Genomic DNA, 14363 nt, shown 5'->3' with positions numbered 1-14363 from the left:
AGTACGTTGTAGATAAGTACGGGATTTAATGAGTGATATATTGTGTAAAATAACTGCATTTTTATAAACGTTTTTTTTCTAAACATTATTGGGAATGACAAGATGGCGGCGCTGTAGCTTCATTACGTCATTATAAAGCCAATAATTTATTATAGATGAGTGAACAGATATCTTGTATTCCATTATAATGTGTTAGCTTCATCTTTTAGAATAACCCCACCACTTCTCTTTCAAATCACATTACTCCTGTGATTTCTGGAATATTGCTTATATAATATTATTATTATTATCTTCAATTATATAATTCATATAATTCTTGTAAATTGTATTACTTTTATTAGTTGTATCAACCAATTTATGTTTCATTGCACAGTAGAAACAATTTGTCCAAATAGCTAATTGGCTTCCCAACCAACATTGCCTGGAATTCAAATTAATTTCTGTAATCTCTATGGTCTGGAGTTGTGTCTGTAACAATTTTGGATTACATTTACTGTGCAATAAGTGAGTGGAACTATTATAGACAAGTTAGGTTTAAAACAATGTTCTTAGGAATTGTCCAGTTTTCTAAGCCTGAACTGTTCTTACATATGGACTGATCAGTTCTGTAACATTTTAAATTAAATACTAACATGCTATAAATCATAAGTAAGCAACTACAATTTATTTTTATAAAATGTTCACTTGGGCCAAATATATGATCAGCTTCATTTTTAAGAATTTCTTTATGGCAAACATCAATATAAGCCAAATTAGTAAGTAAGTAAATAAGTACAATTTCTTTATATTTAAAACCAAAGTTCTTTACAATCAATGAACTGGTTTGTACCACTATCAGTTCTGTACCCACCATCCAAATTCAGAAGAAGCACTAATGTTACTACACACAGTCCTCAATCAGCATAACACATCAACAGTTACTGAAAGCCATTTGCTAAAAATACATGTTAAGCTTGTAATTAAAAACAATTACTCAAAATGCTTGCTTACACCAGCTGGTAGACAGTAGTTTTGGTGCAACAACAAAGGCACGACCCTTTATCTTAAGGTGAGACCATCGGACAATCAGAAGTGTGAAGCTGACCTTAGAGATATTGCTGGATCATATAGGCAAAGCATGTCCATAATATATGTAGGGGACAGTCCATTTAATGCTATAAAAACAATCAAAGCCACATTGTATTGGATTCTGAAATAAACTGAAAGCCAATGTAGGCACACTGAGTGTAGAGAAATTTGATCTCTTTTCTTTATATCTGTTAAAATAGTATGGCAGTAGTTTGTTCTAGTTTATAATGAACAAGATACATTTAATTAACACCAAGATCCAGCATTACAGTAATCCAATAAGGATGCAACAAAGGTATCAATTACTTTTCTTATATTAGATGTTGTACAGAATGACCTAAGGTTCTCCTTAGCAAGAAAAAGCAAAAGCTGTTCCTAACTAACATTGATTTATTTATCCAATTTTAACTCAGTCAAAATAATCTTACGAAGAATCGTTTACCAAGAACTGTGTTTTAACAAAGCGTGGTACAGAGACTAGATTTCCGAGAAAGCTCACACAGGCTGTAAGAGAATCATATATAAAAGAACCCCTTCATTTTAGTAATTCTAGCTGTAAAAAGCTGTTGGCCCTCCCTTACATTTTTTTTTTTTTTCAGAGAAAAAATGAGCACATTAAGCCCTTTTTCCCCCCACATTACAGATTGGCAGGATTTAGGGAAGATATAAATGCACATCATATGCAAAAAATAACAATAAAATAAAATGTCATCTTTATACATGATGTTATTTTTGTTTTACACACACACACACACACACACACACACACACACACACACACACACACACACACACACACACATATGTGTGTGTGTGTGTGTGTGTGTGTGTGTGTGTGTATGTATATATATATATATATATATATATATATATATATATATATATATATATATATATATATATATATATATATATATATATAGTTTGTGTGTGTGTGTGTGTGTGTGAGTGAGAGAGAGAGAAAGAGTCAAAATTGTAGTGACAAGAAACAGGACATTTTGGACAGAGGATGTTGATCAGTTGTGCAGTTGTACTTTGCTTTGCATAACTGATGAATGACCTCTGTCCAAAACAGATGGCTAAATGTACAATAAAATAATATATAATACAATATACAATTCAAACACAGAAAAAAATTATTACAGTCTGATACAGATTGGAAATGTAGGCATACATGTGCACAGTGGCATGCACGGCTGATGTTAACACTGGCTGGGATAAATTTTGGCTACAGTGCACAGCATATCACAGACTTGCTTGCCTCAAAACAAAATTATGGTGGGATGATTAAATAAATCAAATTGTACAGGTCACTGAATGGTCTGATGGTGTAACAGGACAATCATGTGGCATGTTCCAAATGCTATGCTATGAACATTAATGGTAACCACAGAGGTTTCTACCAGTATCTGGGAAGTTGCAGTCTTTTTTGCAGATGCATTTCTATTGTAAATGTTGAGATGCTTGTGACCAAAGACTGACCAAAGACAATCTCAGTCAACAAAGGCATTTAATTTTAACTTATTTGCCCTTGCTAGCATACACAGTGTGCTATTAATATCTAAATAACAGCTTGTGCTGAGGGTAGTGACTGTGAACACTGCAACTAAAGGTCATGTATTGTTGCAACATCCACTTTCCAAAACAAACTACTGAAACTTTATATACACAGCCTACTGTTTGAATAATATGGTGAATGTGATGTCCTGCAGGTTGCCTTAAATCATCAGCAATGAGCCACATTTCATAGATTGTTGCTGCTAAATTTGATACACCCATAAAGAAAATGAAGGTGTTTCTATTTCACAATAAAGTGTACATATTGTATAAGGTTCCAAAGTCCTAAATGACTTAAATTTCAACAACTAATATTTCCTAACTACACTTTTACATATGACAGTAAAATCAGTGAAGACTTTTGAATTTAGGCTTAATTCTGAGTCTCTAAGGATCTGAGCATAGGAAAATCTTCCAAAAGTGAACCCTTTATTTGTACAGTTTTTAAATTCTCCTCACAAGTAGAAAAGTGATCAACTTCAGAGACATTCACTTTGGGGCACATCTTGAATGGAAGAGGACTAGAAGGTTCCTCTTCCCCCAGGAGAGGTTGTGTTGAGTCAGAACGCAAGTAGGCTGGTGGAGGGACAGGCTGGCTCCGATATGGACCAGCAAAGACAACAGTAGCATAAGGTACAGACTCATTCATTTGCCCTGAGTTATAGGTTCTTGAATCATGTGACGAGTCAGTGTGGCCTTCATCAGCTTTGCACCTATCATATGTCCATTTGCTACTCTTGAGTTTCTTATCTACTTTCCAAAGCTCACTTTCAGATGAGCTCAGAAGACTAAAATGGGAAAGATATACCAGCACAGGTTCCTTGACCTCTTTAAAGGTGGGTATATCCTTTGGAGGAAAAATATGGCACATATAAATGACCTATATTATGGCTACATTATGAATATTATTGCCTTGAATTATGCTATAAAGAAAAATGGTTAGAAATATACATTTTTGAAAAATTCTAGTTACGTTCAGTTTACAGAAGCGTTAAGACAAGTTAGAAAAATTAGGCAAAAGCAAAATTAAATGACTAACGTCTTACCATCGTGCACTTGTGTTTGTGAAATATATTTTAGGCACTTGGATTTTGTAGTGATTTGCTAATTGCAGTTATGACAATTTTAAAAACAACAGAAAAATTGAAGTGACAACGTGATATAGTTCTGGAGCAAAAATGGACATACCAGCAGTGAATCAGTTGTGGTCCATTTTTTAATACTGCTGTTGGCTGGATCAGGTATCATTGGCCACAGGAATTTCTTCAAGCTGTGAGAGAAACAGTGTTGTACTCTCAAATGGCTCTCAGAATCACAGAGCATAAAGGATCTATTGATATACACTTTAGAGACTCACCATTCATTTTTACTGAAACAGGCAAATACACCAATGAAAAGAAGTATCAACCCAACACATGCTGGGACCAGAAACAAAACTATTTCAAAGGAATCTGAAAAACATGTTTATAATTCCATGAGTCACTGAATATCAAAAGGTAATAATCTTTAAAAAAGGTAATTAATTAAAACAAATTAATTAATATAAGGTAATTGATCTATAAAAAGCATAATAAAGTCAGGTATCATCAGGTACCAATAACTGGGGCTTGCATTGTGACAATGGATCCATTTAGACTTCCTCCATTTGTGCTAGTCATAAGGAGGAATTCATACATGGAGAAAGGATGGAGATCTTTCAGAACCACACTTGTCTGTGTGCCCTCAATATCTATAACTGAGTGATAAAGACATACCACAGTCAGTGGAAGAACTGTTTTATAGGAAATAACAAGCAACAAGATTTTAAAATACCTCTGGTGTTGTTCTTTTCATCCCAGTAGAAAACCTTATAGCCAGTAATGAATCCATTCTTTTCTTGCAATGGGATTTCATCCCAGGAAAGCTCAATATATGGTCTAAACTCTCTAAACTTCAGCTTTGGAGATACAGAAGGGGCTAAGATAATAGAAAACTGCATTAGGCTACTAAAATAGCTTTTTTATTTTGTAATAATAAAAACTGAAACACACTTCCAATGAATTCATAGCAAAACTAGGTCCACTAGAGGGAAGTATTGTATCATTATCTAGTTTATTGTTCTGCACACTTTACATGATCAGTTTGTTATGCTGCGGTCACAATTTTAGGTGAGACTAACCTTTCTCTTTTGTGTATGCCATGACAGTGGAGGACTGACCAATACCTTCTTTATACTTAGCATATACAGAAAATTCATAGGGTTTGTAAGGCTCAAGTCCTAAAATGTAATATCAAAACTATGTTTAATATGCATATGTATAGTTGGTGAACAAAAATGAACTGTCTTAAAAATAATTTGAATTTGTACTTTACCCGATACTACCAAACTGGTCTGATTTTTGTCCAGAATTTCGAACGAGATGGAATCAGAGATTGCCTCCCATGATGCTTTCCACTCTAGCACATAGCCAGTAATGAGTGGAGAAGGGCTTACCCATTCTATAAGCACTGACTCTTCAGATTCTGGTAAAACATGTAAATAACGGACAGGGTCCAATTCTGGAAAAGAGACAGACTGATGAATCAAAATCCCAACAAACCTATATTCAGTTACTCATATTTGCTCTGGAAATATACATTTTAGTTATAGAGAATGGACAACATTAGTCTAACACAAATATAAGATAGGCAAAAGGCAATGTGTCTAAGTGCACTAGCTACCTTTTCGCCTGTACACAGCCACCTCTGTTGAGCTAGATTTTCCTGCTGTGTTCATGGCTGAGAGGGAGACCTTACTGACACCTACAGGGAGCTGGAAGGAGCAGTGCTGCAACTCTGTGACACACACACTCTCCTTCTTTTTGGGTGTCCTCATGTATGACACGATGTAAGACAGATTCATACTGTTGGCACGGAACTGCAACGATGGCTGACATAGACAGAGTGTTACATGCCACCTGCACATCTTACAAAGCATTGCCATATAATGACTGATCATTTAATTTTTGAAGTTGTTTAGATTATACATGATATTCCATGGAAATAGACACTTTGGAAAATAAAATGCATAACACATCTTAATGCATTTGGTCTATCACAACCACACTGGTTCAGTTATTAAATTCACTGGGGGTTGCTAATAATCTAAAATATAAAAATTGATGGGTTCATATAAGACATCTTTGCTCCATTAGCCAGTGCAACTCTTTAGAAACAGCTCTGTGAGGTGTTTTATTTGTTCGGTTCTCACCTTCCAAAGCAACTGTGCCATGTAATGTTTGTTTACTGGGGGCCCGAGTAGCTTTAGCCATGTGACTAGTCGGCCAGTAGGAGCTGAAAAGAGATCGGTCGTTTCAACACACACAACTGTACATCAAGGTTTTTGGCAATTTTCAAGCAGTGCTGGTGTTTAAGTGGGGTTTTTAGAGACACTATAGCATGGACTGATCTCAAAACCTCTTAAAGTAAATATTTTTATTTAGAGAGAGATTTGTATTTAATAAGACAGTCATATGAGCAGTCTAAGAAAGATGTGACCAACATTCATTGATCTAGTTTGATTGCGATATGCCTATTGGTATATTCCAGCTTTACAGAAAGTAGCTGCTAAGCAAATTCACAGTATAAAATTTTATACTCAATATTTTATACTCAAATGAAAAGGATGCTTAAATTCACATCCACCAACTTGTCCCTTCAGTTTCTTGCAGGGATTTCTTAATCTTTCCTTGAGATTTCTGAGGTAGATTCTATTGGCTAGTCCATATGTCAAGCACTGGTACTGCTATGTCACATTGATAAGAGGGTTTTGACTTTAACAACTGCCAAAGGGAGGTGACTGACCAAGCATAAAAGCAGCCCTTGCTACACAAAAGGTACTTCAACAGAAGCTGACAGAAGGTTTTTCAGGCTTTATGTTACAGTAAAATATCTAGTTATAGCAAGACTAACTGCAAACGTTGTCATTGCTTTCTACAAAAACTTCAGACCAACACTTCATAACCACCCATCTCTCCCCCAAGAGATATAACAGGCAAAAAAGAATCTTAAGTACCCTTCATAGGTGTAGTAGCCTTTGTGGGATGACTCCACTCGCTCCATGGGCCAGTGTCATACCTCACCCTCATGCTGGACTGGTAGATCATCCCATGAAGCAAACCGCACACCTCTATTGTGCTAGTAGGTCTGGCTTTCCTAGAGCTTACCTACAGAAAATAATCAGAACAGCAGAACTCAACATATACATCTGGCGTCTTACAGTCATATTTCTAATATCTACAGTTATTTTAAAGTTCTTAATCAATACATTATTGCACCTTTAGTGGCAATACAGATTCTTTTTTTTTAAATTGCCATTGGGAGTTTTATTAAGGTAAATAATTTATCTTACTTTGTGTGTTTCTGTGATGAGGCATTACAGAATGTTTGAATCATGGATGAATTCTTAAGCACTCCTACAGACTCAAATCTGAATAAACTTTAAACTGAATAAACATATTATATATGTGCTACTAATTTTATTAAGAGTACTATACTTATGTAATATATATAAATAGTGTCACACTCCAGTATACACCCACCAACCATGCTTCTCAATCACTTCCCCATGCCAAATCACTCACTTATTTATTGATTGCTTGCACCTGTTTCCTGTCACACCACTGGATCTTACCACCAGTATTCTGCATTAGCCTCCATAGAGACATATGCTTTGCTCTTGTCCATGCTTCTACTGAGGTCTTTGTGTTGTTTTAATACTTTTTCTTTGTTTGTGTAATAAATCTGCTTCCAACCTGCCCTCATACCTTGCTCCTCTCTTGCAGTCATATCACATATAGGTGACATTCAGAAAGAACTGATAATTGCAACACATACAATCTAAAGATAAAAATGGCAACAACCATGATTCCAAATAATCCTGGAGGGAAGTGCCCTTGTGGAACAAAGGTTTTTCCAGAAGAGACAGAGAATGGGCCTAACCAGTATTCAGCATTTTCAAAATTGTTTCTACAAAATAATATTAATATCAATGTGTTGACAGGGATATTAAACCATACTGTATGTGTGAAAATAACTGAAATATGTGTTAACAAAGATAAATGACCTGCTCTCTGTCCAAAACTTTGCCGTCCATAGGTTTAAGTCTTATCTCCACAAGTAGGGACCTAGTAATCCAGCCCTGGGTCTGTGAGAGTCTCCAACAGTGCTCTAGGCATCCAAACTTTCCTGTTCCAACTCTTTGAATTTGTGGAGCATCCAGCTTAGCTATAAAAGAAACACATGACATGACAGGAGTTGCTGAATATGATCACATCCAAAATTAGGAGTAACTTGAAAAGGTGTCACTTTATAGGCCAGAATGCCTTTTCGCTTTATTTGTGCACATAAGTGCCAGTTGAACCTGTTTTCATGGGCCACAGTTCCTGGGTTTCAGATGTGGAATTGCCGTAGGCATTGACTGCCATCACATAAACATGCATTGTATTAAAGAATGTGATGCCAGCACGTGGAACCCTGTAGAAGTGTTTGCCAGGTGCCGGAACATAGATAAACCTCTCAGAACCACTAAAAGAAAAGATATAATTATGTAAACAGTTTATCATTATCATTATTATTTCTCATTATTTAAACAAATGAGTAACTTTTGGTGAATGATAATTATAAATAACAGTAAAACATTAAAAACTTTTTTGTATTTTATAACTGAATACTAAGGTAAGATACAGTAGCCCAATATAGGTACCTGAATTCTATGTGTAGAGTGTAATTTGTTGGAATATCCAGCATTTTCTGACCTGGGTCCCACTTACATAACAGTGTGATTGGTTTAGTAAGATTTAATATGCAGGTCAAGTTCTGAGGGACAGGCGGGGGATCTAGAAAGAGAAATAGGATTGCAAACTGAGATGATGGCCATCTTCATAAAATTCCAATGCACAACACAACAGCACATTACGAGAAATAACTATAACTGCTTTATCATAGTCTGACAATTCACCTTTGCAGCTAGTATGACACAACAGAACTGTAAAGTGTATTACTGCATACTTATATTGCATTATGGGCAAAGAATAGAAAGTCAAGCAATTTTCCACAACAGCAATTTCCCAGTCTTACACTGAACTTCACTGACAATGGGAAATCTCCATGTAGTCCAGAATCAAAATAAAAGGTGAATGGAATGCTGGCTAGTTTACATCAGAGGAAGGTGATTCCATTTTCCCGAACTAAGGAGTATTCTTCTAATATGCACTTCATTAGATTAAATCTTTGCTCACCAGTGTGTTGGATACGGAAGCGCTGAAGGGTAACGTAAAAAAAAGAAAATAAATATTCTGCCTATTCTAGTTGCTTCAAGTTGTGTCGGAAATATCGTATTTATGAGATGAGCGTACATGATGGCCACCTCAACGTTGTATTAACTAGTGGGAAACTGATTTTTCGATAAGGCCCGACTTTCCGATTTGGGGGCGTGCCAGCAAACGTTACGGCAGATGCCGGTACAGATGCTGCTCCTACAGTAGACTGTAATTAAAAAAAATAATAATGTAAAAGCATATTAGCTCTAGTTGTGTACGTCATCTGTAGAGTTACAGTTCAAGGTTGTATACGTTTGTGCACAAATTGTGCTTATGTTGATGAGGAATAGCAACAAAGCTAAAAATGATAACCCTAAAGCGAATCCTACTTGGTCTCATTTCTTTCAATAATGCAAAATAAACTTCCTGTTTTTGATTATACAAAACAAAAGTAAAAACAAAAGGAGTTTTATCATTTTTAGATTTGTGGCATTTAGCCAACAATTTAATCCAAAGCGATTTACAATTATAACTGAGTACAACTTGAGCAATTGAGGGTTAAAGGCCTTACCACTGCCTATCATGGCGTCCATTTACCCCCGACCGAAAACCACTTGAACGCAATACGTCACTACGACGTCCCAACTAGTAAGGTGGAATTTACTAGGCAGGACTTGAAGGTAGCATAAGGTAAAGAAAGAAAATCTTGGCTAACACTTAGCATGCTAAATGCTAGTCATTAGCTTCTCTGTTTTCCCCTTATTAAAAGGAATTACAATGGGTGATGCTATGGATTAAGTAGTAATCTTATTAGGGTCAGATACATAGAAAGATCTTAGTTGCTCCTGACGGGCATTAACGATAGGAGATCATGTATAGTAGCTAACAAAAGCAATCCTTAACAAAATCCTCTGTAGTTCAAATGCACCTGCGAGTCATGAGCACTAGTAGTGTTCCAGCATAAATTGATATGAACGACTTACAAAGTAACAACACAGCTGTAGTGAAGCTACTTATTTACTGCCCGATGTATTCAGTTTTTATAGCTGAACATGACTTGAAAGATGGCTTGTACTAGACAAACGTTTTCAAAGAGTGATTCCATTTAAAGGTTACCGTTTTGCTTAGGAATTATCAACTGTGATACATCTGATAAACTGACATTATTTTATACCCGAAGACAAGAAATTTGTGGACAGCCACTGCTCGCTTAATGTACCAGATTTACTAACGCGTTCTCAGGTTTGAATGAACTTTATCTGGGATAGATAAATGTACGTGTTGTTTCTGTATTCATTTAAAACGTATGTGTGTGTGTGTGTGTGTGTGTGTATACACACACAATATGGATATGTATACTATACTTTTAAAAACATTGGGTGACGTCTGTAAATATGTCTGCAGACTTTATTGTCTATTAATTGTACTGTATAAAGTAAAAAAAAAGAAAAAAAAGAGGGAGAACCTTGACTCCAGAACACTTTTTTTCATTGCTGTTCAGGCCAGCTAGAATAGGGAGAAAACTCAAGAGCACAGTTTTACCCTTCAAGGCTTCCGTAGTTATGAGTCAGTGAATTCACATTCCAGTTTAGCTACTAAGTAAACAAATCTGAAAATATCCTTACATGATGCTTTGATCTCGAGGGCATCTACTACTTTGCAGTAATCAGATAAGCAGACATGACACTCCAGCACTGCTCTCGTGTCTGTGAAGTTGGTTATGAGGATTTCATATATCCTTGTATCCTGACTGGTCTTATTGCTATGGATTAAAATATTGTTGTAATACAGCTTCACATGAAAATCTTGGTCTTTTGTCAGTGAACATTCTTCTTTGATGTAACAGGAAGCTGCAACTTGTGAGCCAAAAGGAACCACTACAGATGGAGTGTGTAGCTCAGCACATGATGATGCTCTGACATCTTTAAGGAATAACAGATAAACATAAAGTGCAAAACTTTCATATAGACAAATAATGTTTAGGATTAAGATTTGAAATATCCATATAAAATAATATAGATATATGAAAATACATTCCATATTACAACAGCCGAGTTAACCATTACCCTTTCCCCTTCAAGTCTTGTGAAACAAAGCATTACAATAGATTTTCTCGAGAACTTGGCTATTTCAAAATATGTGGTAAAAGATATAATAGTTTTAACCTAAATGTACTTTAGCCTTATCAGCTGGATAACTGAAAATATTAATTCACAAATATTTGGTTTAACTTACAGTGAGCTGTTAAGTCAAAAGCACACAACATGTTTTTTGATTTAGTGTGTTCTCTCCATTAAACCATATAAAATGGGTAGTTTTTGGTGGTTCTTATTACATTTGTTTATGTTACAAAATGTATGAACTAATGTTACTTTGGTCACGTCCATGCCACATACAGTACAAGATCAAACACTAAATTGTTAATCACTGCAGTTATGAGGAAAAGGTATCAAGAAAGAAAAACAGAAATTCTGTTACCTGCTGTGAATAAACATGCAGTTGTCCAGAGCACAGCATGTACTAAGTTCCAACACAATGCCATTATAGCAGTATCTGTAAGCCAGTCAAAATGGATTTGGTTATTACATACTCTAGACTTTTTTATTTACTGTTTCTAAGATGTAAAAACTCCTCAAAATGGAACCACATGTATGAAAGTTAAAATGGCACATTAAAGAGGAAAGGTAGTTAGGAGCAAACCCAACAAAATCCGAAAGTTATCTTTCCGTTTAGTGGGACACTGATACTAAAATACATAAATAACAGCCAGAAAAAGGACTAAAGAGACAAATGAACAAAAATGAAAAATTCTGAGTGTAAAAAGCATACCAAGTGTAAAAAGCACTAGTCCTCTCTGGGCAGGAACAATACATGTGTAGGCTTCCTATGCTTCCATGCGGGTTGAGCAGTGTGATCTTCCTGAAAAGAGAGGGATGAGACCTTGTAAACTTGAGTCTTACTAGCTACTTCTAGGAGAGAACATTCCTCCTGTTTCTCTCTTTCTGTTAGCTATGTTGTGGTGTACCGTTAGCCCCATCCTAATACCCAGAGGCCAAACGGAGCAGGAAATGTCAGGCTGTTGTGAAACCTACTGCAAGCCACTAATCTCATCCTCACAGCTCTCTTTACTCCCCCCAGCAACAGTCCAGAAGGAGTTAATTAGTTCAATAATTTCACTGTCCATTATATCTTTAATATTTTATGGTTTATGTCATGTTTACGAGCAGCACAGATTAACAAAGGCAGGGGATGTGCTGGGAGTAGATGGGAATATCAGATGACAAGCACCAAGTTAGTACTGTGTCTCAGTGTACAAGAAAGTAATCAGTTTTAAAGGCAAAACATCTGTTGGAATACCCTAGTTAAGTTGCAGTTGAACACAATCAACCCTTGTTGTAGGCAGAGAACCCTTCCTTGCCTGAGAATATGTAAGGGTGCGTGTCTGCATATACTGTGTGTGAGTGTGCATGTGTGTGAATAGTAGAAAAATGACAGTACAGAAGTTATATTCCATTATTTCTTATCAGTAGCTCACATAAAGGCCTTCACTTCCCAGCATTTGCTTTTCAGCATTTCACCCTATTGCAGAGGCTAATTGCCTGGAGCTCCTAAATGAGCTTTGCACCCTGCTAGAGAGAGTGGAGTTATTATATTTGTAGTGATTTCTTTTTGTGAGAGCTTGGCATGTTGTTCCAGTACCATGATTTAATGTGCTTGTGAACACAAACGAGACAGGCAATTTCTCATTTTCCATTAACGAACCTCAGTATTGCTTTTGTTTTTCCTCTTGATTTGCCACCGTGCATTTATTAACTGAAAAGTTATCATATTAATGCAAATATGGCAGAGCATAACAAATGCCACATACAGAAGTAGTATTTCTGTATCTCTTCTGCCATAAATTGCTTTGCTTGTTTCCATAAAATAAATTCATAAAAATAACAAGTAATACAGAGTATGAAAATGGATGTTCTTTTGTAAATGGTTAGTGCCTAATTTTCTCTCTGTTCTCACATTTCTTAACGCATTTATTTCTCTCGGAAGTTATATGTAACTCGTATGTTCTCTTTGAAGGTATATGTAACCCTTTGTTTCTGGCCCCTGGAATGGTCTTAGGGCACACTCTACTTCAATTAAGAAATTAGGTTACAGGAAACAAGCTTTCTCTCTTCCTTTCTCGCTTCTCTCTCTTTCCCTCTCTTGTTCTCTCTCTCCCACACTCTCTATGTTGCCTATGTTTTTGAATCCCACCCCAAAATAAATCATCCAAAATATTTACTAGGCCACACTGTTCTATTTTAGAATCTAGGTCTAGTAAAATGTGATTATACAATAACTGAAGAAGAACTAAAAAATAATAATTCACAATAATTTCACATCCTCTTTTCTGATAGAGCATGTTAAATTTTACATTTAAGAATAATAATTAAAAAAAACTTAGTTTTTACTTTTATTTTATTTTAGAACTATAGCCACCATCACAAGAGCTTCTAAAAATTATCCTAAACTCTATCATTGTTATAGTAATATTTTAATGTGTTAAATTAAATTATCAGTTTTTGGTTCAAATATGGAAATTTAGAAAGTCAGCCAATCACCCATACAGCCAAAAACGGTATGATCCATGTTAACATATCATGTCATGTCATATTATATCATGGCATAACATAAATCTATCAGTTCTCACCTTTTTTGAATGAATTTGGAAGACATAGAATTCTGAAAACAGCTTTCTGTAAACATTGACAGATGTAAATGTAATCATAGATCACACTCACCACATAAAGCACCAAGGCCTGAGAGTGCTTTCATTGTCTCTAAGGGCAAGCAGACACAATCCAACTGTCTGACTCTGCTTCTGTAACCCCCCCTTTTACATTGTACCAATATAACTTAAATTGTGCATTGCCTGGAGAGAACACATGACTGTAAACTCCAGGAAAAAAAGAAGAAGAGGAAGCAAGTCTAAGACTGGCTTAACGTACATCAGAAAGAATGAAGACAATTTTTAAATGATTGCTTGATAATGAAACATATATTAAAGGAAATCTATAATCTAGAGTGTAGAGTGTCTAAAATAGCAGAGAAGCAACATTTTATATTATAATGCCTACTTTTATATATTTTTGTTCCACTGTTTGCTCAGCCAGTTTTAAAGTCTTTTAACTATTTAACTAATAAGAACTATTGATTGTTAAATAATGCCACATTAAACCTTTATTGTTGTATGGCTTTATCTGTTTAGATGTATTTTTCTGTTGTAACATCAATTTGTTTTTACAAAAAATATTTCTCACATATAATTAATCTTTAAAAAAATCTTTATATTCACTGAAATGTAAAATTCACTCACATTTCAGTAAACATAATCTATTGTTACTATACACACACATTACTTTATTAGACTATATTAACACCACTTTGTGAAACAGAGCTAACTATCTCCATGTATCTTTTTCT

The 14363-nt window shown here is 35.4% G+C and overlaps 1 protein-coding gene across 1 annotated transcript; it reads right to left on the bottom strand.

Moving 5' to 3' along the window:
* Positions 1 to 2001: 2001 nt before the first annotated feature.
* On the bottom strand, positions 2002 to 13789 carry csf3r (colony stimulating factor 3 receptor (granulocyte)). The gene is made up of 17 exons (XM_027011072.2): positions 13682 to 13789; positions 11733 to 11822; positions 11382 to 11456; positions 10529 to 10825; positions 8348 to 8480; positions 8006 to 8169; positions 7709 to 7869; positions 6659 to 6809; positions 5855 to 5937; positions 5326 to 5533; positions 4978 to 5163; positions 4784 to 4882; positions 4438 to 4581; positions 4220 to 4360; positions 3983 to 4076; positions 3814 to 3895; positions 2002 to 3472 (listed from the first exon to the last, which is right to left on the bottom strand). Exons 3-17 carry the CDS (start codon positions 11443 to 11445, stop codon positions 2999 to 3001), a joined length of 2481 nt encoding a protein of 826 aa, XP_026866873.2. The 5' UTR covers positions 11446 to 11456; positions 11733 to 11822; positions 13682 to 13789; the 3' UTR covers positions 2002 to 2998.
* Between the last annotated feature and the right edge of the window lie 574 nt (positions 13790 to 14363).

This window comes from Electrophorus electricus, chromosome 10 (genome assembly GCF_013358815.1).
Source record: "Electrophorus electricus isolate fEleEle1 chromosome 10, fEleEle1.pri, whole genome shotgun sequence".
NCBI classification, from domain to species: Eukaryota; Metazoa; Chordata; class Actinopteri; order Gymnotiformes; family Gymnotidae; genus Electrophorus; species Electrophorus electricus.
Note: the sequence above shows the minus strand (reverse complement) of the source record. Positions and strands in the feature narration are given on the sequence as shown.